The sequence below is a fragment of the Phascolarctos cinereus genome, unplaced genomic scaffold (genome assembly GCF_003287225.1).
Source record: "Phascolarctos cinereus isolate Bilbo 61053 unplaced genomic scaffold, phaCin_HiC Scaffold_4;HRSCAF=312, whole genome shotgun sequence".
NCBI classification, from domain to species: domain Eukaryota; kingdom Metazoa; phylum Chordata; class Mammalia; order Diprotodontia; family Phascolarctidae; genus Phascolarctos; species Phascolarctos cinereus.
The window spans coordinates 546,165,432-546,189,568 of NW_027555847.1; the positions used below are offsets into that span (position 1 = coordinate 546,165,432).

General features: G+C 37.4%; 1 protein-coding gene across 2 annotated transcripts in view; it reads left to right on the forward strand.

Annotated features, from left to right (window-relative positions):
• Nucleotides 1-24,137, forward strand: part of RBFA (ribosome binding factor A) — a 68,251-nt gene that overhangs the window by 26,296 nt on the left and 17,818 nt on the right. For both annotated transcript variants that reach the window (XM_020986886.2, XM_020986888.2), the window contains exons 7-11: nucleotides 143-284; nucleotides 2,985-3,091; nucleotides 13,951-13,993; nucleotides 14,569-14,745; nucleotides 16,057-16,169. In XM_020986886.2, coding sequence (XP_020842545.1) covers nucleotides 143-284; nucleotides 2,985-3,091; nucleotides 13,951-13,993; nucleotides 14,569-14,745; nucleotides 16,057-16,169 — 582 coding nt within the window. The remainder of the gene's footprint in view (nucleotides 1-142; nucleotides 285-2,984; nucleotides 3,092-13,950; nucleotides 13,994-14,568; nucleotides 14,746-16,056; nucleotides 16,170-24,137) is intronic.

Below are 24,137 nucleotides of genomic sequence, written 5' to 3' on the forward strand. Positions count from 1 at the left end.
ATGAATCAAAGGGAATTTTCTTATATTTTTTTTAATCTCCTGCAAATTTTTATCTTCTGTCAAATATAAAAGTGAAACTACAGTATAATAATTAAAAAAAGAATGAAAACTGAATAATTTTTTCAATGCATTTGTATTTCAGATCTCATCCTTTGTTAAAGTTAAAGAATGTTATTTTAACACCTCATATTGGAAGTGCAACTCATCAAAGTCGACGTCTCATGATGGAAAATATGGTTGAAAGCCTTTTGGCTGCTCTCAGTGGCCTTCCCATTCCTAATGAGGTATATCTTAAATGATTTGTTTGGGTAGAAAGTTCAGAATGATGAAAACTTGACAGACTAAATAACAAAGGCTTATTTTTACGTTGCATACTTTACGTATGCTAGTGCTTCTCTTCATGAAATTAAAAACTCATAGACTTTCATTTTATTATGTTTGAAGAGCTAACAAAAAATAGGTATTCCCAAGAATCCTTCAGAATTTAACACCACACGAATACAAGTAATGTATCTTTGGTAGTCTTGTCTCTTATTCTCTTTCTGAATAAGGGAAGGAACAACAAAATCAAAAAGTGGAAGGAAATGAAAAAATGTTTGTTAAGCATTGACTAGTTCAGGTGGACCTCTAAACAAAATTGCAGAGTAGGCCAGTATTTTTCCATTCTTATTTCTGCTTAACATCCTCTCTTTTATTCACCCTGCAGCTCATGGCCCTCATTTTGCCCTTTGAATATTCTGGAGGACCCCTCCCAATTGTATAATGAGAATAATTATATTAACTTAGCATAACTGACTCTCTTTTAAGTGTCTGTTTTGTGATTGAGATGTTTTGAATAAGTAGTTTTGCTATTAGAAACACTTTTCTGTACTCTAGGTTGTTTTTCAATAAAAAGATTAATACTTGTGTGATATAGTTTGGTCAACAACATTTGTATTTCCAAACAAGTAATAATATGTAAACCTTCAAATATGAAAAACCACTAATAAAAACATTTGAACCTATTGTATCAACAACTTATTTAATTTTCTAACAACCATATTATGTGCTAAACTCAGTAATAAAGCCATCACAACTTCAGTATAACCAACTAATATGTCCCTCTAAACTACTTAACTTTGTGATCTCATCAGCTCCCGTGGATTTAATTACCATCTCTATGCTAACAGTTCTCAGCTCTAGCTATTCTGCCCTCATTTCTCTGCTGACTTCTAATCTTGCATCTCCAACTGCCTTTGAGACATTTTGAATGGGGTGTGCAGTAAGCATCTTAAACTCAACAAGTCTAAAACTGAACTCATCTTTCCCACTAATCCCTCTCCCCTCCCTGCCACCTTCCTGCCAGAGCCCATGCACCACCATCCTCCCAGTTTCTCAGACTGTCATCCTTGACTCCTCACCATCTCTCATCCCTCTTATTCAAACTATTGCCAATCTCACCTTTGCAACATTTCTCCAATAGGTAATACTGCCACCCCTCGGTGCAAACCTCTTAGCCCACACTACTACAAGAGCCTGTGGGTGGACTTTCCTGCTTCAGATCTCTCTCTATTCCAATCCACTCTCCATGTAGCCACTAAAGTGATTTTCCTAATGTACAGGTCTGATCATGTCACCCCTTCCCCACCCCCTACCAGAAACACCTATGGTCCCTATTGCCTTCAAGAGCAAATTCAAAATGCTCTGTTTCCCATTCAGATCCCTTCATAAACTAACCCCTTCATACCTCTCCAGATTCCTCCCACGTTTCCATCCCGGATTCCTGATACATGCTCTTTGTTCCAGTAATACTTCCTTATAAATTGTTCCATGAACAAGACACTCCAACTCTGGGCTCTGGAAATTCTCTCTGGCTATCTCCCATGACTGGAATACTTTCCCTCCTTTGCTCCAACTACTGACTTCCCTGGCTGCTTTTAAGTCCCCATTAAAATCCCAACTTCAATAGGAAGTCTTCTCAATCCCTCTTAATATTAGTTACTGTTAATTATTTCCTATTTATCCTGTAGAGAGCTTGCTTGATACTTATTTGTTTGCATGTTGTCTCCTCCATTAGATTATGATTATGAATTCCTTGAGGTCAGAGACTGTCTTTTGCATCTTTTTGTATCTCCAGTGATTAGCAGAGTGCTTGGCACATTGTAGGTGCTTAATAAATATTTGTTGGTTGATTGATTGGGAAATTCCCATTGTGGAAATGCCCTCTAGCAGCAGTTGAACAATATGTTCTGCCAAACATAGAGTTACATGGTATACTGTGGTATTAGAGGCAGCACTTGAGGTCTGGTCTTCTAATCCTGAGGTTAGCTCTCTATCCACTGTGCCATGATGGCAGTTGTAGGCCAGAATCCTGGTGGAACTGGAAAGGCTTGTGTTAATCTTTCATATGCCCACACCAGCCAGCCACTGTTATGAGCAAGTATGCTGGTAGGTAGACCTGAGGCAATTTATGTTAACTTTGTTCCCAGGTGAACTGATCTAAGACCACTCTGTGGGTCTTTGGTGCAAGAAGAATATAAAAGTGGTTTTTAGTATTTGGCAGGGATCTCCTGACTCAGGGAACCGCCTTGCTGGTGGCCTTTATCTGAACTCCTTTTACCTGGGGGCATTGAAATATGCTTTTAATAAAAGGACTATTACTCTGAACTTTCAGGCTCTAAGTGATCCATTGTGCCACAGGTAGAACAGAGATTGGCATACTGGCTCTCTCATTTATGTTGTTCTGTATGTATGTATGTTATGTATGTTTTCTTTTTATAATTATCCTTTTGCAAGTAGGGAAAAAAGGGTAATCTTTAAGCAGTCCAAAGTATAAGACATAATCCTTGCAATCACTTGTAAATACCTAAATTATTACTTGGTTAAGCAGAAAGAATAATTTTTTTCTTTTAAGTTTTGACAGCATAACACAATGTCTCATTAATGAATGCCCTTATCCTTTGACTGTTAAAAAGTGACTATATTTACTTTTACATATTGTTTAGAGCCCACTATTTAGCAGTAAAGAGAGCACTGTTTACCTAGGAGTAAGATTTTCAGTCCAGTGGCTGAGCGGAAAGAATCATGCACTGGGAGAGAGAGGTAGAATGAGGTATATTTTTTCTATTATCTTTATCTCATGTATGCCTGTTATGTAAGATAATACATTTTCTTTCTTTCTTCCTCTTCCCTTCCCATTATAATTTCCTTCTTCTGTTAAGTATATCAAAAGAGAATGAAACCATTCCCAGGCCCTTTGTTCATCTTATTTAAATTTCTCCTTGATTTTTAAAGAAATTGGTTTCCTGAGAGGATGCTTGCTTCTTTTCTTCCTGTTAGAATGTAAAAACATGTTATCATCCTATAGTTTTATCAAGTTGTAAAATTGTATGAATTTACCCATATTTCTCATGATTCCTGAATTTTTATTTCAAAGATTCTATTTAGCTCTAGTTTTTTCATTAAGAATCTTAGACATGTTCTATTCTATTAAAGGTTCATTTTTCTTCATAGAAATATACTCAGTCTGGCCAAATAGGTTATTCTCAATTGTAAGTGGTTAGTTTCTGCCTTTTGGAATATCATATTTCATGTTTTTCTCTCCAGAATTTGTGGTGACTGCTAAGTATTGTGTGATCCTGCTATGGTTGCTTGGTACTTGAATGCTTTCTTTTTGATTTTCATAAACTCAGGAGTAGATCTAGATCATCTATACCCGAACCCAATTGCTAGCTTTGGCGTGAAATTGGCCAACACTCCACGTGTTGTTCCTAACAGCACTGCAGATAAAGGAATGACCTTACTTCTGCATCAGCCTGGAGAATACTGGAAGATCGTTTTAGGCCATTTAATTTCATGATGATTCATAACTATAGCCTTTATTAGTGAAAATAAGGCTTTTTAAGTTGTCCTGATTCTTAGATAATGTTTTCCATTTTATGTTAGGGATTTATATTATTCAGAATAAGAGAAGAATTTCACCAGAATCTGATATGACCTATTTTGAATAAATATGCATGAACATATTTTATTATTTGGCATCAGGCATCTCCCCCTTATGCATTTCACTTATTTATAGAACCAATATGACAACCAGATGTTATAGAAACTAGTTCCAGTTTTGCCACTTACCAGCTATGTAATCTTAAGTGAGGCACTTAACCTTTTCTTAGTTTTAGTTTCTTCATTTCTAAAATGGGAATAATAAATATTACTTACCTATCTTGCCTACCTCATAGGGTTGCTTTAAGGATCAATGTATTTGAAGGTGATCGGTTAATTGTAAAGTTTCTTATATTGTGAGGTGGTGGTGGTTTTTAACATTCTTTTCATTTTCACAGAACAGTGAATACATTTTACAATATTTTTGTCCAAATAATTTCCAAATCATTATAGAATGCTTCCAGGAGTTAGGTAGATGCTAGTAGTTTGGAAAGCAACTAAGAAGGCATGCATATAATAATTGAGCCAAAGGCATCCTGGGGACATGAATAGTGTTCCCAAGCACATCTGGGCATATTCTGATGTTAGCTAAAGTATTACTAGAGGACACCTCTTATCCTGCCACAGTGAATATTGAATAGGGGGGAAAGCAATTTCTTTTTGTATGTCTACATGAAAGAACTCAAATTTGGGTATCGAGCTCCCTGTAAAGCATGGGTTTTTAGCTTTTTTTCTTTAGTCTTGAATTTATTTCATAGTCTGGTAAAGTTTATAGAACCCTTTTCAGAATAATGTTTTTAAATGTATAAATAAAAACACACAGGATTGCAAAGGAAACCAATTCTATTGAAAAATAATTATCTAAATTAAAAAAAAAGTTCCCAGACTCAAGGTTAAGACCCCCAGCCTTATTGTGACTGAAGATTGCTAGTTTAGAATAAATGTTACAAATTCTAATGTGACCCTTTTGCCAGGATATTCTGGTTTATACTATGAAGAAAACTATTACCCACACCCAGTACGTTATGGTTTATTTTTTGCTGAAACTTTTATTCTATTTCATGTAGAAATGGATGAGACTTCTCAGAACAACTCATTTTATCAGAGATTGTAAAGCAAGATGTAAATCACAATTTGTTCTTTCATTACTTTGTCTTTAAAACATGTTAGAAGTGTTTTGGAGACAGTTCCATGGCTCACTTTTGCATCTTGGACTTTTAGCAAATGAGGTAGTTGCTTCACCTGACACTAAGTATTTTTCTATCAACTGGTCGACAAGAAATGACCAGATCTACTCTGGGAATCACAGGTATGGGTAAGATTGGCTATAAGGTTGCTCAGTGAGCCAAAGCATTTGAGAATGAAGATTCTGTATCACAGTGGGAATCTCAGATAAAACTTCCAGAAAACGAACTTGTCAACTTAACTGAAGCTGTACCTCTTTAAATGAAACTCATGATTGCATTCCCAGCCATCTCACAGAGTAATGATACAATTCCTTCTGTTTTTCCCTCCATAGACCTTCAGTCAGATGTTCTCCATTATGCTTTTCTTCCTTCCTTCCCCATTCCAATTCCTGAATTTTCCCTCAAAAGTATATCTTCTTAATATACAGTGTTACTTCCATCCCTCTTTACCTATCCAGTTTCCCATCCAGATAAGTAGTTGTAAAAGGGAGGAGTATGTTAATAGGCAAATAATGTTTTATGAAAACAGTTTTGACTTTGTGGACTCCTCTGCAAGGGTGTTGGGAATCACACAATTTCTACAGACCACACTTTGGGAACTGTTGCTCTATCTATAATATCTATCTTGTTGAATATACATAGACTGTTTTCTCTCTCTCCCATCCTTTTTATTTTTAAAGTCCCTGTGATTTACAAGACACCAATTGGAGCTGATAGTTGAACAGAGGTTTTTCTGACTATAAATTCAATGCTTTTTCCTGTTTACCACACTGCCTCCAAGCTTTTTTAAATCTAATTTGAATTTAATTGGCTGCCCTTTACCTAAATAATATGTCTGAATTATTTTACCTTGTTTTAGGTCTTTCTTCAGTGCCTTTTTCCTGGATTTTATTCTTTGTCTCTAGAAGTTTCTTTGGGCATCTTGGGCTATTTTTGATCAGGAAACTCACAGGGTTTTAGAGGTCTTCTAATCTATTCTCCCACCCAATGTAGAATTCTTCCTATAAAATCACTGAGAATTATTCACATGGCCTGTGTTTGAATACCTACAGTGACAGATTGTTTGGTACTCCTATCTGGCATTCCAATCTATTACTGATAAATTCTAGCAGTTAGATTTTGATTCAATATAAAAAAACTTCTTGTCACTTCTAGATAGTAGTCCTAGGTCCACCATTTTGAGCAAAACAAACCAAAGCTATCATCCTATCTATGTATTCTTCAAATGTCTGAAGTCAGATTTTGTGTCTCCATCTAGTCTTCTCTTTCCAGATTGACTACCTAGCTTCCTCATCTGTAAAATGAGGATATTGGACTAGATCAATGTTTCTCACACTTTTTGGTCTCGGTATCTCTTTACTCCTACTAGTCCTGGGTTCTAGCAATGGCTCTGCCATTGTATTGTATGTCCTTAGTTTGGGCCTCTAGCTCCCTCATCTGTAAAATGAGAATATCAGACTAGAGAATCTTTAAGGTTTTGTCTGGTTCTAAGATTCTATTATTCCTCCATGAATCAAATGGAATTTTTTTGTATTCTTTTTTAATCTCCTACAAATATTTATGTTCCTACAAATGTAAAAAAACAAAAAAGAAACTATAGTATAATAATGTTAAAAGAAATCAGTGTGAAACCTGAATAATTTTTTCAATGCATTTGTGTTTCAGATCTCATCCTTAGTTAAAGAATGTTACTTTGACACCTTATATTGGAAGCACAACTCATCAAAGTCTGCATTTCATAATAGGAAATATGGTTGAAAGCATTCTGGCTACTGTCAGTGGCCTTCCTGTTCCTAATGAAGTACATCTTAAATGATTTGTTTGGGTGGAAACCTGACAGATCACAAAGGCTTATTTTTACTTTTTATACTTTATATCTGTAAGTGCCTATCTTAGTGAGATTAAAAGCTCATAGATTTGCATTTTATTTTGTTTCAACAGCTAACAGTAAGTAAACTTCCATTCATCCCTTCAAGTATCTCCCATGATGGCCTCCTGTTCTGATATATGACAGTTTTAACTATATCCCTCTTTTTTCTTTTATAGCAAATTTCTATAATCAAGAAGTTTTCTAAGTGCAATACTAAATCTATTAAATAAATGATTGATACTGGAACATCTCTGAGTTATTATAATAGGATGCAAGTATGAATATCTTACAGTTTTAACCTATATTTGTAGTCAAATTATAATGTAGGGATGATATCCTCCTAAGGGGGAAATGATGTAATGTTTTCAAAATAAATGGAATAGTAAAATTTGAGAAAGCAACAGGAGTAGTCTTTTTCTCTAAGAACTACATACAAATGTGTATGATCGGCTTCCAAAATTTATCTATCATGGAAATTCAGGCTTTGAGTATATTTTAGCAATAAGTTCTCAAAATTGGATTAAGGATTTATTAACTAAGGATTTTAAACATAAATTGTACTGATAATTGATGATTTTTATAGTATCTCATAATTTTAAAAGGCAGAAGAACAGGCCATAAATGAGCTTCCTAAGAAAAAGCACTGGGACCAGACAAATTTACAAGTGAACTCCATCAAACACTTAAAGATCAACTAATTCCAATATTAAATAAATTATTTGGAATAATGGGCAAAGAAGGGATCTTACCAAACTCCTTTTATGAAACAAATATAATACAGATTCCTAAAACCAGGAACAGTAAAAACAGAGAAACTATTGACCAATTTCATTAATGAATATGGATGCAAAAATCCTAAGTATAATATTAGCTAAAAGATTACAACAATATATTACAAAGATTACACAAATACATTATGACCAAATGGGATTTATATCAGGCATGCAAGGATGGTGTAACATAAGGAAAACTATTAATGCAATTGTATTAAAAACATTTGAAAGTATAGGTATAAATTGTTTTTTTCCTTAAATTGATAAAAATCATGTTTCTATAAAACCATCAGAAAGTATTATTTGTAATGGGGATAAGCTAGAAGCCTTCCTAGTAAGATCAGGTGTGAAGCAAGGATGCCCACTGTCACCAATATTATTCAATATTGTATTGGAAATCTTAGCAATAGCAATAAGAGAAGAAAAAGAAATAAAACAGAGAATGAGGTAATAAAACTATCTCTTTTTGCAGACAATATGACAAACAAAACCCTGCAAGAAGAGATAGTAAGAGATGCCCCATTTAAAATAACTCTAGACAGTATAAAATACCTGAAGTACATCTGCCAAAAAACCCCCCAGGAACTATAGAAGATTTAAATAATTGGAGAAATATAAATTGTTCATGGGTAGACAGGACCAATATAATAAAAATGAAGAATAAAAAGTCAAGAGTAACAAAAGAACTTTTATATATATATATATATATATGTAAAGGAAGGAGGTTTAGCAGTATCAGATCTTAAACTATATTATAAGGCAGTAATTATCAAAACTATCTGGTATGCTGGCTAAAAACCAGAAAAGTAGCTTATAAATTTTTTTTTTAAATTGTTATATCAAGGTACAGGATTTAGGTAAGGATAGAAACAACAAATGTTATATAAACTGAAATTCTCTGAAGTTTCAAAATTGGAGAAGCAAATTTAAGTGATTGTACTAAATTATATTAAGTCAGAATTATCTAGAAACTTCTAGATTTGGAACCAGAAAAGCACAACCCTTTTTAGAGCTGTCCTGAGAATAAGCTTATTGTCCAAGAAAAGATATCTAGGGATCAGAAAACTACATGAGACATCTGGGACTCAAAATGTGCTGATTAAATGGATATTGAGAATAGGTTACTAGGATACAAAGAGACTTGATGTCAGTTAATATTGGTGATAAATTGTATTGCTTTAGTCTTTTGTTTTAAGATGCTTATGTTTAAGTTTTCTTGGATATCTTGGTGACATGTAAATCTCCCTTCTTAAAACTAGTCCTTTGTGAGCCAAGGAGTCTGATCTGTACCTGACTTAAAGTAATTATGCACTTATGGGAATTATGAGAAAAATTTTATTGCATTTTTTGAACCTAGCCCTGTGTGGCTGGGAAACTGGATCATCTTTATGAGTTGTTTAGAGACTCTTAACTAAGGACCTTTGTTATGCTGACCAGAAATTCACATCCAAAGATTGATGCAAAGAGTTTTCTTATTTGAAAACTGGCCCTGTACTGATCAATCAATTATTATGTCTGAGAACCCCTACCAGATTCTTCTGACTACTCCTACAGCTGCCAAATTTGTGGATGTGGACTCCTGAATCATCTGAAGATGACAAAAACCCTCTAGGAACCGCAAGCTTCCTCTAGTACAGACCAAGAAGCAGCCAACATTCCAGATGAGACAGCTGTCCCAAGATTTTGGATGAGGGCTGAGTACACTGTCCTAGTTTTTTCCTCTTTCCTTTTGGTATGTTCCCAACCACCAAGGCCCTGATTCAAGCATGTGTTGGCATTTTCTCCCCCTACATTCTTGGCCCCCCCCCTCTCTTTCTGCTTACAAGCAAACAATGGCTAGCAATGATACCCGGGACATTCTTCTCCCATAGGTCCCCTCAAGGAACTAACCCCCCGGGCAATATCTTGTCCTGACCCAAATGGCCTTTTGTGGCATCTTGGCTTATATCTGCCTCTCGTTTATTGGTTATTAGGGTAGGGGTTCTTTCAGACCCACACCCCCCTCCCCCTTTGGCCAAGAGGGGGAATTGTCAAGATATTAGGAGACACCTTATTTTTCAGAGCTAAGAAGTAAGCTGAGCCCTGAGCTTGGCATAACAACAATCCTTTATGTTGAACTTCTGGATGATCTCAGCCCCAGCAAAATCCCAGAATTGTTTCACACCAGCATTAGGGGATCTCTGAGGTCTCTTGGACAAGCACCTGTAGTGCCCATATTCTGGACATGAAGTCTGCTATGAATCAAACTTGTCACATTGTTGCTGTTGTCCCTCATTGTCAGGGCTACAGCTCACTTCCCAGCCACTGGTATAAGTATTGAGATCTCCCCACACTGCCTTAGAACTGCCCCCACCCCCACCCCAACACGAACACATACACACACACTACGGGTGGAGCTCCTGCACATGTCCTAGCTCGTAAGCCTTTTCTCTCACTTTGAAATTAAACTTCTATTTGATTCCCGACCTGCCTGTCTCTAGCCTGCTGTGTGTGGCTCCAGCACACAAAAGGTTGACTTTGGAGATAATCAACAGAGGGAAGTTCTGACTAATGTTAGATTGGAAGATAGAAGGCTTTTTTTGCAGAAGGTGGACTGTAATTGAGAGTTGAAGTAAGCCAGGGAAACCAGAGGGAGGTGAGGAGGCTGTGTTTCAGACAATGTCCAATTTCATTGGCCAGCCAATGAAACGCTCTGAGTAGGAGTTGGAAGATGGAGTGTTCTGTGCAAGGAATATACAGGAGGTTAGTATCACTGAGTATGAGGTGGGGAAAAGGGTGTAAGGTATAAAAAGACTGGGAAGGTAGGAGGGGTCCAGGTTATTAAGTGCTCTAAAAGCTAAACAAACTTTGTATTTGATCCTGGAAGTAATAGTCAGCCACTGAAGTTAATTGGAAATTGTGTGGGTGGATGTAATGTGGTCAGGGAGGTAATAGGGAGCCATGGGAGTTTATGGAGCGTGTGTGACTGGATGTACCATCGTCAGATTTGTACTTTAGGAATCAGTTTGACAGCTGAGTGAAGGATGGATGGAGAGAGACTTGTGTCCGGGAGACCTGGGCTATTGCACTGGGTTGGTGGCCGTGTCACAGGAAAGGGGGCACAACCCCGAGACGTCACCGTCTCTAGCCAGTGCCATCACCGTCCCCGTTTTTAATAACTTTGCAGCCCTCTAGTGGAATAAAAGTTTTTGTTCTGTCTTTACATTTAGTATATTCTCTTCTTTACATTAAAACCCTGGGAATCCGATTCTCCTTAAAAATGTGGAGGAATAGGGTTTACGTTTGGGAAGGCGGCCTCGGAGTTACGAGGAGTAACACCACCGCCTTGTGACCAGTAGGCGGCTCTTGCTCCGCGAGCCCCGGGGCGCTCTTACCTTCGCAAGGCGGGTGACGTCACCAGCGCGGTGGGCGGGGCCACGTGCCGCGAGGGAGGGAGCATCGCGGCCAATCGCCGCGTGGGGGAGCTCGCGTCTCGCGGCCGGAACTTCCGGGGCTGCCCCGGGCTGGCTTTGGAGTGCGCTCCGCGGTTTGCGGGGCCTGCGGGAGCGGCCGGAGCCATGTGGGTCGCGTTGGGCCGATCCCGCTGCTTCTCCCGGAGTGGGTCGGAAGTGGCTGCTTGGAGAGGGAGCGGAGCCGTAGCGGCCGGAGCCTGGAGTCGGCGGCTGAGCCCCGAGGCCGGCGGAGGCGGCCATCCCGCGGTGCCCAGCCTTCTTCGGGGCAGCCCCCTGCCTCGGGGCCTGCACGGGTCACCCGTCGCCTGCGGCAGTAAGAATTTGCTCAAGAAATTTGCTTCGAAAACCAAGTAAATGGGCTTAGGACGGGGAAGGAAGCAGCTCGGTGGGTGGAGCACTTACCGTCAGCCCCAATGGCCGAGGGATCCTGGGCAAGTCCCTCCCTCTCCCACAGCCTCAGTTTCCTCCAGCGCCTCTTCAGTGCTTGTCTATTATTGACGGACTCATCTGTGAAATGGGGGGTAATACTGATGATAGTAATAACAGTAACAGCGATCGAGAGACTTTTTTTTGCAAACGTTAAAGCGTCACGTAAATGCTAGCTGTCACTTTTTTCCCCAAGGGGAGATGTGACATCCAGGGATTGTTGGGATTGGAGTTACTGTGGAGCTCCATCTACTGACAGTTTAACACATCAGCTTCTGGCTGCTTGATCTCCCAAATCCTAGGCTCTTCAGTTTAGAGCTACAAGCAAGCCTAGAAGCTATGTAGTCCAACCCCCTTCCCCTTCCCGTTTTACATATGGAAAACCGAGCCCCAGAGGAGGTTGAGGAACTTGCCCAGGGTGCCACAGGTAGTAGGTAGAGAAACCAAAGTTGAAACGAAGAGTCGCAGATTCAGGGTGTTGTGTACCCTTTCCATACTGACTCACTGTGCCCCAGGAATAGAACAACAGGTAGCTTATTTGCTTATACTGTATTATTTACAGTATATATATAATACATATAGAAAAAAGAAAAGTGCTCAAGGAGGTTGCTTGGGTGGTGAGGGCTCCGCCCCTTTAAGTTCCATGGATTCTTAGATCTGCAAAGAACTTTTAGAGATCATCTTGTTCAGTCCTCTCATTTTATGAAAAGTATTCCTAATGATGATTTATCAGGTCCTCGAAAGAAAATATAGTAAAATTCCGGGTAATAATGTGGGAAGTACTGAATTTTGAACACTTCTGTAAAATGGAAAAGTTTGAACGTTTATAGTGCAAAAATTCAGTAAGCACTATTGGCGTATCAACCTGTGATTTATAGCTGTGCTGGGATTCTAGTATTAACTCTAAACTCTGACTTTTATACTATAGGAGATTAATAAAAGAATAGCGTAACACTTTAAACCAGTAGCTCTCAACTTCTGGTCTGGGGACCTCTGAAGGGGTCCCGAGACCCTTTCAGGCACTCTAAGATTTCAGAATTATTTTTGTAATTTACTAATATGTTATAATTTCTAATACAGTAAATATCAATAGATATATAATCCATATAAACAAAAGTTCTTTGGAGGGAGAGTTCTCAGTTTTTAAAAGTGTAAAAAAAAGGGCCCAAGACCAGAACTGTTGAGAACCTTTGCTGTGTGTTATAGAAACATTGGCCTCTACTAACCCAGTTAGGAGTTTTTCACTCCTCCTTCCTACCCCCCAAGAATATGGCATTTCTGCTTTTAAGATTTCAGCATTTAAGGAGCAGTGTGAAGGAAGACAGATTCTGTCCTTAGTACTTGAAGTCATCCAAAGTGTAATTGATAGGACAGAAAGATTATATACTAGTTGTTTCTAAACAACATATATTTGTTGGGGATTTAAAATGAGCATTTGTATAGCAATGGGAAAACCTAAGTGCTTAAAAACATTTATGGTAAATGCAGCACATGGGAAGTTTATAGGGTTGGTCAAGCTGAAAATCAACACTTTACATCTAGAAGAGAACAGTTGAGTATGTCTGCCTCTGGACTGGCATGAGGGATAGGTAGGAACCACTTTAGGGTCAGTGGGTGGCTTGGGATAAATCAGTGTCTTCAGTTGTCTCATCTCTGAAATATGGCTCCTCCTACCAATCTGCACCAGCTTCTTAGAAGTAGTAGTTATGTCATTTTATGGTTAAAACTGTGAAACTGTCTTTAGGGTAACAAGATATTTACTGTTTCTGCATTGATACTTCTGGACACTATGCTCATTCATTTTTCTGGAGAATAGCTTTACAGAATCAAGTCAAAAATCCCTGTCATTTTAAAGGTAACATTCTGTGGATCCTAATAGTGAGGTATCAAACATGGCCATGAATATTTTAGGTTCTTTTTTGGCTTTTAAAAATGATAAAAAGGTGTGTAGCTGCATTTAAAAAAAAAACAACAAAAACTTGATTGCCACAGAACTGCTAATGCCACTGCCTTTTTTTTTAGGTTTTATGAATAGAACCCAGATATTTTTGGGTAGTTTGGAAGAGAGGTTTTTGAGAATTTTTTTCTGCCTTTGTACAGTTAAACAGAACAAACTTAAAATTGTTGAGACGACTTCATTTTCTCTACCCACTACTTTGCAAATTGTTTTTAATTAGATCCTTAGTAACATCATGTCTAAGTTTAGTGTTTTAGTTACATAGCTGTGGTGTCCAGACTTCTCAAGAGTCTAGTTAGATAGTCATAACTATTTTCTTCAAGTTACCATCAAAGCAAATGTAATCTTTTTATTTTCCCCACAGAAAGAAGTTCTGGTATGAAAGTCCTTCCCTGGGACCTCACCTAGTAAGTAAAGGGTGGTGATGGTAAAATTTGAGTCCTAGAATCTTTTGCTAGGTAAGCCTGGACATGTTTATAAGTGTATCATTCTCATTCCTCTGCAGGGTTGGAGAGAAGATGCATTTATTAGAATAAGGAAAATTTGCTCTTTTTGTGGAGAGCACAGGATTATTTACTAACACTTTTCTGAAATCTGTCTAGTTACAGATTAAGGGAATGTGATTGATTTAATTTATAGCTGTCTCAAATACATTGCACACACACAAAAATCTATGTGGACTGCTAATGAATTTAGATTTACAGATAGTCACATAAAAGTAAATACACAGTGTTGGTGAATGCTTCTATCTAACAGGGTTACTATATTAATACCAAAAAAGTCACCTGTAAAATAAACAATTAGCATTTTCTCACTAAAAGCAAAAACAACTCAGACTGATTTTTGTGGGCTGTTTACATTTATAGATGTGGCTAGATGCCATTTGAACAATCCTTGATATCCTTTCCTTTGAATTTTATAGGAGTTGAATCTACCAAGATATTAGTAATTTTTAACCTGTTTGTTCTTTTTCTCTCTGAAGACACACAATACATCCAGCTGGGAAAATCTAACAAAACATACTTCAAAGAAGACGAGGAAAGAAGACAGCATACGCAAAAGGGCCCTGGATGGCATTCTTTGTCGAGCATTGTCAGATTTGATCTCTACCTCTGAAGTGAATCAAGATGTCTATGATCTGAATGTGGAATTTTCTAAGGTAAGTCATAATGGCCACAGTTTCTGAAGAATTGTGCCATTGGAAGGTTTAGGACTCATGTAGATTATGCATGAGGAGGCCTCTCCTCTCACGTTGACAGTTACCATTTCATGCCCAAAGACTAGTTGTAGGTTGTGGGGGGTAGTAGTAAAACTTATCATATAAAAAAGCTAAAAGGGAAAATTAGAATGTGCAGGTGCAAGCAAATGCATAAGTAGAAGGATAGAATTCTAGGAGATGTGAGGATGAGGTGAGTAGGTCAGTTGTTTTTGTTTTTGTTTTTATTTCTTAACCTCAAGTAAACTATTTCCTGTGGGCAGCTAGGTGGTTCAGTGGGTAGAATGACAGGCCTGGAGGTAGGAAGACCTGAGTTCAAATCCAGCCTCAAACACTTACTACTTGTGTGACCCTAGGCAAGTCACTTAACTGTGTTTGCCTCAGTTCCTCATCTGTAAAATGAACTGGAGAAGGAAGTGGCAAACCACACCAGTATCTTCCCAGAAAAACCAAAAGGGTCACAAAGATTTGGACACTACTAAAAATGACTAAATGACAATAAAAGCAATTTTCCACCATCCTTTTAAAGTGAATTCTGCCCATAGCAGGAAGAGTACTGGAAAGAAAAGGTCTGCATGGTGGTCTTTTCTTCTTTTTACCACGTTGAGTACCAGTGGGGTGAGTATACTAAGTGTCATGGGAGCCAAATATGGAGGTAATTAAGTGGTTTGTAGAAACATAGTAGTGACTGTATTAGATGATTTCTTAGGTCCTTTCCAATTCTGTAGTTTTTTGATTGTAGAGAATCTGTAATCTGTTCTGAGTGATGACCAGACCAACAAACATTATGTTTTTCACTATGTGCCAGGCACTGAGAGGCCCTGGGGCTACACAGACGAAAACAGAGTGGTCCCTGCTCCCAAGGAACTTTCTCTACTGGGGAGACCATTTGTCTGACTACTTGTCAGATCTGTTGTAAATGGGATTCTTGTTCAGAAATAGCTGGGACTAGAGGGGCTCTGAAGATCCTTTTAGTTCTTGAGCTTCTGTAAAATGTTGAGGCTTTGTATATTTAATCATCTCTACTCTCCCACTGCCACAGCAATAATTGCGTTGTTTACACTCTAGGAGAGTAAGACCCCTGGGGTAACCACTGGCCACAAAGAGTTGGGGTGTTTGTGAAGTTGTGAAGAGTTACATACTAGTTTTTGTTATTCACTGAAATAATTTTTTGGATTCGCAAAGCTTTGGAGAACCGACACCTCATTAAATTATTATTTTTGTTGTTGTTGGGGGGTGGTGGTGGTGTTTCAGGTATCTCTTGCTCCAGATTTCTCAGCCTGTCGTGTGTACTGGAAGACATCCCTCTCCGCTGAGCAAAATGATCACATAGAAACAGTTTTACGGAGGAGTGCTTCACGTTTCAGGTGCTACCATTTTGCTTTCTAAATGATTCTATATTTTAGTTTTCATCCTGTACTAAGGCTTTCCCTCAACCTACCAGTGTCTTATTTGTAGTTAAATAGTCTTAGATTTTCCCTTATTAATTACATTTCCTTTTATGGAAAGTGTTGAGTAGTTTTCTAGGAAATTCATTGCATATTTTGGCATTTCACAGAAAGCATTTTCTATTTAGTGCTTTCAAATTTTTGTTTTCCTCAGGCTTAAAGTACACAAATAAAGCCTCATTAACTGAAACGCAGTTCAGTTAAACATTTTATTGTTTTGAGGAAGAAACAGAGTTTATAAAAGAGGGTCTTGTTCACCTCAACTAACTATAGTCTTCAGTTAATCAAAACTCCCTGTTTTACACGGTACTTTTAGATGAAAGCAGCACATTTCAAGAACATCAGCTCATATAAAGAATTTAATTTTTTAAAAAGTAATTTATGGGCAGCTTCCTAGGATAAGCACACTGCTGTTCCTCAGTCGTTAGAATTGTGTCTGACTCATCATAACTCCTTTTGAGATTTTCTTGGCAAACATAGTAGAGTGGTTTGCCATTTCCTGCTGCAGCTCATTGTACAGATGAGGAAACTGAGGCAAACAGGGTTAAGTGTCCTGCCCAGGGTCACACAGCTAGTAGATATCTGAGGCTGGTTTTAACCTACCTCCTCTGCCTACCTCTAGTCTCAGCACTCTATCCACTGCAGCACTTAGCTGCCCAGAGGGAAGCATATATTTTTGCCCAGTCTTCTTTATCTGTACTAAAATGCCATGAAAATTGGTGTGTATGATGATGGTTTTGAAGGTATTTTGCAATCCGAAAATACAAATCCCAGAAAGGTTAAATTGTATTCTCTATAATAATAAATGAAAGGATATACAGTCATATTTTCTAAAATGTTTTATTGATGATCTTTTGATGTATTATCACTTCTCATTGACTCCAATAGAACATTCCTGCATAGTAATCAATAGCTTAGTATAGCTGAACGACATGAAACATATTAGCACATTGTTGTTTTATTGTTCAGTTATGTCTGGCTCTTTGTGACCTCGTGGACCATAGCATGCCACGTCCTTTTGTCCTCCACTGTCTTTCAAAGTCTGTCCAAATTCGTGTTTGTTGTTTCCATGATACTCTATCCATCTGAACCTCTGCCATCCTCTTCGCCTTTTGACTTCAATCTTTCCCAAAATCAGTCTTTTCCATTGAGTCCCATCTTCTCATTATGTGGCCAAAGTATTTAAGCTTCAGCTTCAGTATTTGACCTTCCAATGAATAATCTAAATCGATGTCTTTAAGTATTGAATGATTTGATCTTCTTTGCTGTTCAAAGGACTCTCAAAAATCTTTTCCAGCACCACAATTTGAAAGTGTGAGTTTTGCAGCACTCAGCTTTCCTTATAGTCCAACTTTCACAGCCGTACATTGCTCCTGTAAAAACCACAGCTTTGTGGACTTTTGTTGGCAAGGTGATGTCTCTCTTTTTAGTATGCTGTCCAGGTTTGCTATAGCTTTCCTTCCAAGGAGCAAGCATTTTAATGGCTACAATCACTATCTACCATGAGCTTTGAGCCCATGAATATAAAATCTTATACTGTTTCCATTTCTCCTCCCTCTATTTGCCAGGAAGTGATGGGACCATTTGCCAGGATCTTAGTTTTTATGTTTAGCTTCAAGCCAACTTTTACACTCTCCTTTTTCTCCCTCATCAAGAGGCTTCTTTCACTTTCTGCTATCTAGTATTGTCTGCATATCTGAGATTGTTGATGTATCTCCTGGCAGCCTTAATTCTGGCTTTTGATTCATCCAGCCTGGCATTTCACAGGATGTACTCTACATGTAAGTTAAATAAATAAACTGACAGTATACAGCCTCGTCATATTCCTTTTCTGATTTTAAACCAATCAGTTGTTCTGTGTTCAGTTCTAACTGTTGCTTCTTGGCCCTCATTCAGGTTCCTCAGGAGACAAGTAGTTGATCTGGTACTCCCATCTCTTTGAGGACTTACCATATTTTGTTGTGATCTACAAAGTCAAAGGCTTTAATGTAGTCAGTGAAGCAGAATTAGATGTTTTTCTGGAACTGCCTTGCTTTTTCTATAATCCAGCAAATGTTGGCAATTTGGTCTCTGGCAGAGGATCTGCCTCTTTGAAAACCAGCTGGTAGTTTTGGTTCACATATTGCTGAAGTCTAGCTTGCACAATCCTAAACATAACCTTCCTGGTATGTGAAATTAGCACAATTGTGTGGTAATTTTAGCATCGATTCCCCTTCTTTAAGATTGGAAAATAAATTGATCTTTTCCAATCCAGTGGCCACTGTTGTGTTTTCCAAATTTGCGGGCATATTGGGTGCAGCACTTTAATAGCTTCATCTTTTAGGGTTTCCATTGGAGAAGGAATTGGCAAAACACTCCAGTATCTTTGTCAAGAAAAACCCACAGACAGTAATAAAATGATAAAAGAGATGACATCGGTAGATGAGCCCCTAAGTTCAGAAGATGTCTAATACTCTACTATTGAAGATAGAGGACAGCTACAAATAGCTCCAGTACTAATGAAGTGACTGGGCCAAAGCCTAAAGGAAGTTCAGTTGCAAACGTTTCTGGTGATGAAAGGAAAATCCAATGCTGTAAAGATCAGTATCACATAGGAACCTGGAATATTAAATCTGTGAACTAAGGAAGCTGGATATGGTCAAACAGGAGATGGAAAGATTTAATATTGACATCTTGGATGTCAGTAAACTTAAATGGACAGGAATGGGTGAATTTAATTCAAATGATCACTATATATACTGCTTTGGGCAAGAATCCCTTAGAAGAAATGGAGTAGTCTTCATAGTCAATAAAAGTGTGAGAAAAGAAGCACTAGACTGTAGTCTCAAAAGTGACTGAATGGTATCTGTTCAAATCCAAGGCAAACTGTTTAACATCATAGTAATACAAATCTATTCTCTAACCACTGATGCCAAAGATGCCAAAGTTGGTAAGTTCTATGAAGACCTACAACAGCTTCTAGAAATAACAACAAAAACAATGTCCTATTCATCATAGGGGATTAGAATGCTAAAATGGGAAATCAAAAGAGAATTGGAATAACAGCCAAGTTTGGTCGTAGAGGACAAAATGAAGCAAGGCAGAGGCTAATAGAGTTTTGTCAAGATAATTCATTGGTCATAACAAACACTCTTTTACAATACTCCAAAACCGACTCTACACATGGACATCACCAGAGGGTCAACATAGAAATCTGATTGATTATATACTTTGCAGCCGAAGGCAGAGAAGCTCTATACAGTCAGTTTAAACAAGACCTAGAGCTGACTGTACCTCAGATCATGAGTTTCTTATTGCAGATTTCAGGCTTAAATGGAAGAAAGTAGGGGAAACCATTAGACCATATAGCTATGACCTAAACAACATCAACACATTGGTCACATCTGAAAATATATACCTTATTCTGTACCTATATTCTACCACCTCTGGTAAGAGGAGCAAGGTATACTTTGAAATCACAATTGGTTCAGTAGTGTTTTCTTTTAGAGTATTGTGATAATTGGGTAAGTTATTCATCTGATCCTGCTTACTTCACCCTGCACAGTTCAGATGGTCCTCCAGCATTGGATCAGAGACATGTTAAAACTTAAACCAGGGGTGGGAAACCTGCGGCCTTGAGGCCACATGTAGGTGGCCTTGAAGCTGCAGGTTCTCCCCCTACCCAGCCCTGCTGATAAACCATCCAAAGCTGAACAGAGCATCTTTTACCTTATCCCATTGTCTCTTCCAAACTTCATTATTTCTGACTAAGGTACCACCATCCTTCTTCTCTCCTAGGTTTATCACGTCAGCATTATCCTGGATGCCTCATTATCCTTCTCTCCACATATACAGTCAGTCGCCAAATCTTCCCATTTCTCTATCTGTACAACATCTCTCACATGCAGCCTCTTCTCTCTGCTTACATAATGACCACCCTAATTTAGGCCCTCTTCACTTCTTGGTTGTATTATTTCAACAGCCCCCTAATTGTTTTCCCTCCTTCACCTGTCCCATTCCTCCAGTCCATCCTACATACTGGATAGTGATTTCTTTAAGCACAGGTCTGGTAACGTGACTCCCTTACTCAATTAACTCTAATGGTTTCCCCTAGAGCTTCTCTAGTTGGCTTTTAAAGACCTAGACTACCCCTTGACCTGTCTTTCTAATCTCCCTGTATTGCTCTCTAATTCAGCTAAGCTGACCTTCTTTCTGTTCCTCACATGTAAGACTTCATCTTCCATTTCCCTGTCTTTACAGGAGCCATCCTCCATGCCTGAAATATACTCTATCCTTACCACCCCTTCATAGAGTTGCCCTCTTCCTTGAAGATACAGCTTAAACTCTTGTCTTCTATTGGAAACCTTTCCTGATCCCCTTTTCTCTCTCCGATACTACTTTGTACATACTTATATTTATTAACTTTATGTTTATGCCATATATATTTTCATATTGTCTCCTTCCTTATAATGTAAGCACCTTAAGAGTAGAGATAGTTTCATTCTTTGTACTTGTATCCCTGGAACCCAACACAGTGCCTTGTACATTACAACATTTATGTTACTTACAACAATACGTAAATAACTGTAAATAATGTCTTGCATGTAGTAAATAATAAATATTTTGATATTTGTTTATTAATTCCTGTTTGTCATTTCTTACAATACAATTTGTTCTGCCTTTCTCACTTTGGTCCCTATTTTGTTTCCAGTTCTTTGCTATTATAAAAAGTGCTACTATAAATATTTTTGTGTATTTGTGATCTTTCCCTCTTTCTTTTACCTTGGAGTATGTGCTGGTATTGCTGGATCAAAGAGTACAAATAGTGATTTTTCTGGCATAATTCCAAATCATTTTCCAGGATGACTAGACCAAGTCATAGTTCCGCCTTGTGCATTAATGAGTCTGTCTGTCCACAGTACCAATATTGTTTACAATTTCTATTTTTTATCATCTTTGCTAATCATGGTTGTGAAATAAAAGTTCGGAGAGGTTTTGATTTTTCTTATTAGTGATTTGGATCATTCTTTCATGTGATTGTTGATAGATTGAATTTCTTCTTTTGAAACAACCTGATCCTGTTCTTTGGCCACTTACCTATTAGGGAATGGCTCCTCTTCTATAGAAGGCAACCTGATACTGGACTTGCATTCTTAACCTCAGTTTCCTTATCTGTAAAATAGAGATAATAATAGCTCCTACCATAATAGCTCAGGTTTGTTGAGTTTCAAGGTGATATGTGTAAAGTACATTGCAAACTTTAAAGATCTATATAAATGTTAGCTATTATTAGCAATTATATGTTGGTATCACTTCCTTATATATCTTGAATGTCAGACTTTTTTCAGAGATAGTTTTAGCAAACATTTTTTTTCTTATTTCAGTTTCTTATTTTTTAAATGCAAACTTTAGAAAAAATTATGTCAAAAAATATTTTATCTTTTGATTACTTTTATGCTTTGGTTGAGAATTTTTCTTCTGGGGCAGTGCAAAGTACTTTCTTTTCTCTACTCATTTTTTTTTATATGATGTGATTTATATTTAGGTCTTGCCTCCTTTTGGAGCTGTTGTTTCACATGGTGTAAGATTTTGTACTAAATCTCATTTCTGCCAGACAGCTCTCTAGTTTTCTCATCAATTCTTGTCAATATGGAGTTCTTACCCTAGTGGTTTGTGATTCTGGATTTATGGAACACAAGGCTATTCTGTTAAGTTGCTTCTGGGTCTTGTTTACCAAGTTAATATTTTAGAAAGATTTTCAGTAACATAATTTATCTTATTAACTTTGAGATAATTCACTTACCCAGAGTATTCTGTTCCTTTGACCCAGCAATTCTACCATTGGACATATACTGTAAGGAAGTCAATGATAGAAAACAAGGTCCAGTATATTCCAAAATATTCATAGCAGCGCTCTTTATGGTAGCAAAAACTCAAAATAAAGTAGTTCTGTCCTGTTTGAAGAATGGCTGAAAAACTGTGGTATGTGGATCTAATGGAATATCATTGGGCAATAAGAAATGATGAATATGGTGAATTCAGAGAAAACATAGAAATATTTTATAAACTGGTAGATGATGAAATAAGTACAATCAAGAGAATGGTGTATGTAGTGATTGCAGTAAAGTAGATTAAAAGATCACTAAAAAGTGAGCTGAGTAATTAACCTTTGAATATCTAGGTGAATACATACTTCAGTACATACAGAACCAAGAAACCTGTAGAACAGAATATTGCAAAAGTTATAAGATGTGGTCAGTGTATTAAATGTTTTTGGTTGTTTCTCAGTTGTCACTAGTGAAGATTTAGTCTACAGTGGGATAGTTGACTATTGTAAGGACAAAAGATGTAAGTAAAAGTATTTAAAGGAAAAGGATATTCCTTTCCTCAAGCTTTTGAATATTTGAGATTTTACTTTATAGTAAAGACTGTATTATATCATTAAGCACTAAGGAATTTTTTTACATATGTGTTCTCACTACAGATTTAAATATTGTCATAATCTTTTTTATGAAAGCTAAACTTGTGTTACAAGAAAAAATTATATGAAATTATATATCAGATATAGTGCTTGGCAGTACTCTTAAAGAAGGCATGTAGGTAGCACAGTAGATAGAGTGCCAGTCCTGGAATCAGAAAAGCTACCTTCCTGAGTTCAAATCCAGTCTCACATACTTACTAGCTGTAACCCTCGGAAATTAGCTTAACCCTGTTTGCCTCAGTTTCCTCATATGTAAAATGAGCTGGAGAAGAGAATGGCAAATCCCTCCAGTATCTTTGCCAAGAAAACCCTAAATGGTGTCGTGAAGAGTCAGACACAACTGAAAAAAACAACAACAAAAGTATTTTTAAATTATGTATAATAATAACAGGATAGGAAACGGTAACTTGTGGTATAGGGAACTATCAGATGAAGAAAATCCCTCTACAAATGCAAGTTGACACCTTTTCTGGAACTTTATAGTCTTAGTAAGTTTCCTGGAGCACTGAGAAGGTAAGTGACTTGCCCAGGGTCACATAGCCAGTATATTTTAGAAGCAGGACTTGAATTCATGTCTTCCTGGTTCTGAGGCCTGCTTTCTATATACTATGCCATATATTGCCTTTATGTAATATTAGCTAACATTTATGTAGCACTTGAAGATTTGCAAAGCAGTTTACATGTATTATCTCATTTGATTAATAATAATCAGATAAGGTGTCAGAAAGCCTACGTTCAAATACCAGCTCAGCTATTTATTCAACAAATGTTTATTAAACACCTACTATTTACTAAGCGCTTATTAAATGCTAGGCACTGAGGATACAAAGACAACATTTAAAGCAGTCTCCACTCTTGAGTTTATATTTTTCTGGGTTGGAATAAAAAATGAATAGAAAAATAAATTCAATAAAATTGAAGGAGAAAGTACTAACAGTGCTAAGGGAGTCAGGAGATAATTACCTTGGGAGATGAGCACAGTGGATAAAGTGCTGGGCCTGGAGTCAGGAAGACCTAAGTTCAAATGTGGTCTTGGGATATTTTCTAGCTGTGTGATCTTCAGTGAGTCACTTAACCTCTTTTTGCCTCAGTTTCCTCAACTTTAAAATAGGATAATAACAGCACCTGCCTCTTAGAGTTGTTGTGAGAATCAAATGAGATAATATTTGTATTAGCTTAGCACAGTGCCTGGCATATTGAAGCTATATAAGTATTATGTGTCACTTGAGTTGAGCCTTAGAGAAGACTATATAGCTTTAAGGAAGTCATAAAACTTTTTTTGGCCTCTTCTGTATAAGGGGATTGAATTATTTCTCTGGTCCCTTTTAGGTCTAAATTCTGTGATCTAGTGAATTCTGTCTTATTCACTTAATTTTGAATAATGAAGTTTTTAAGCTGAGTTTTACAGAATCATTACCAACAAATTT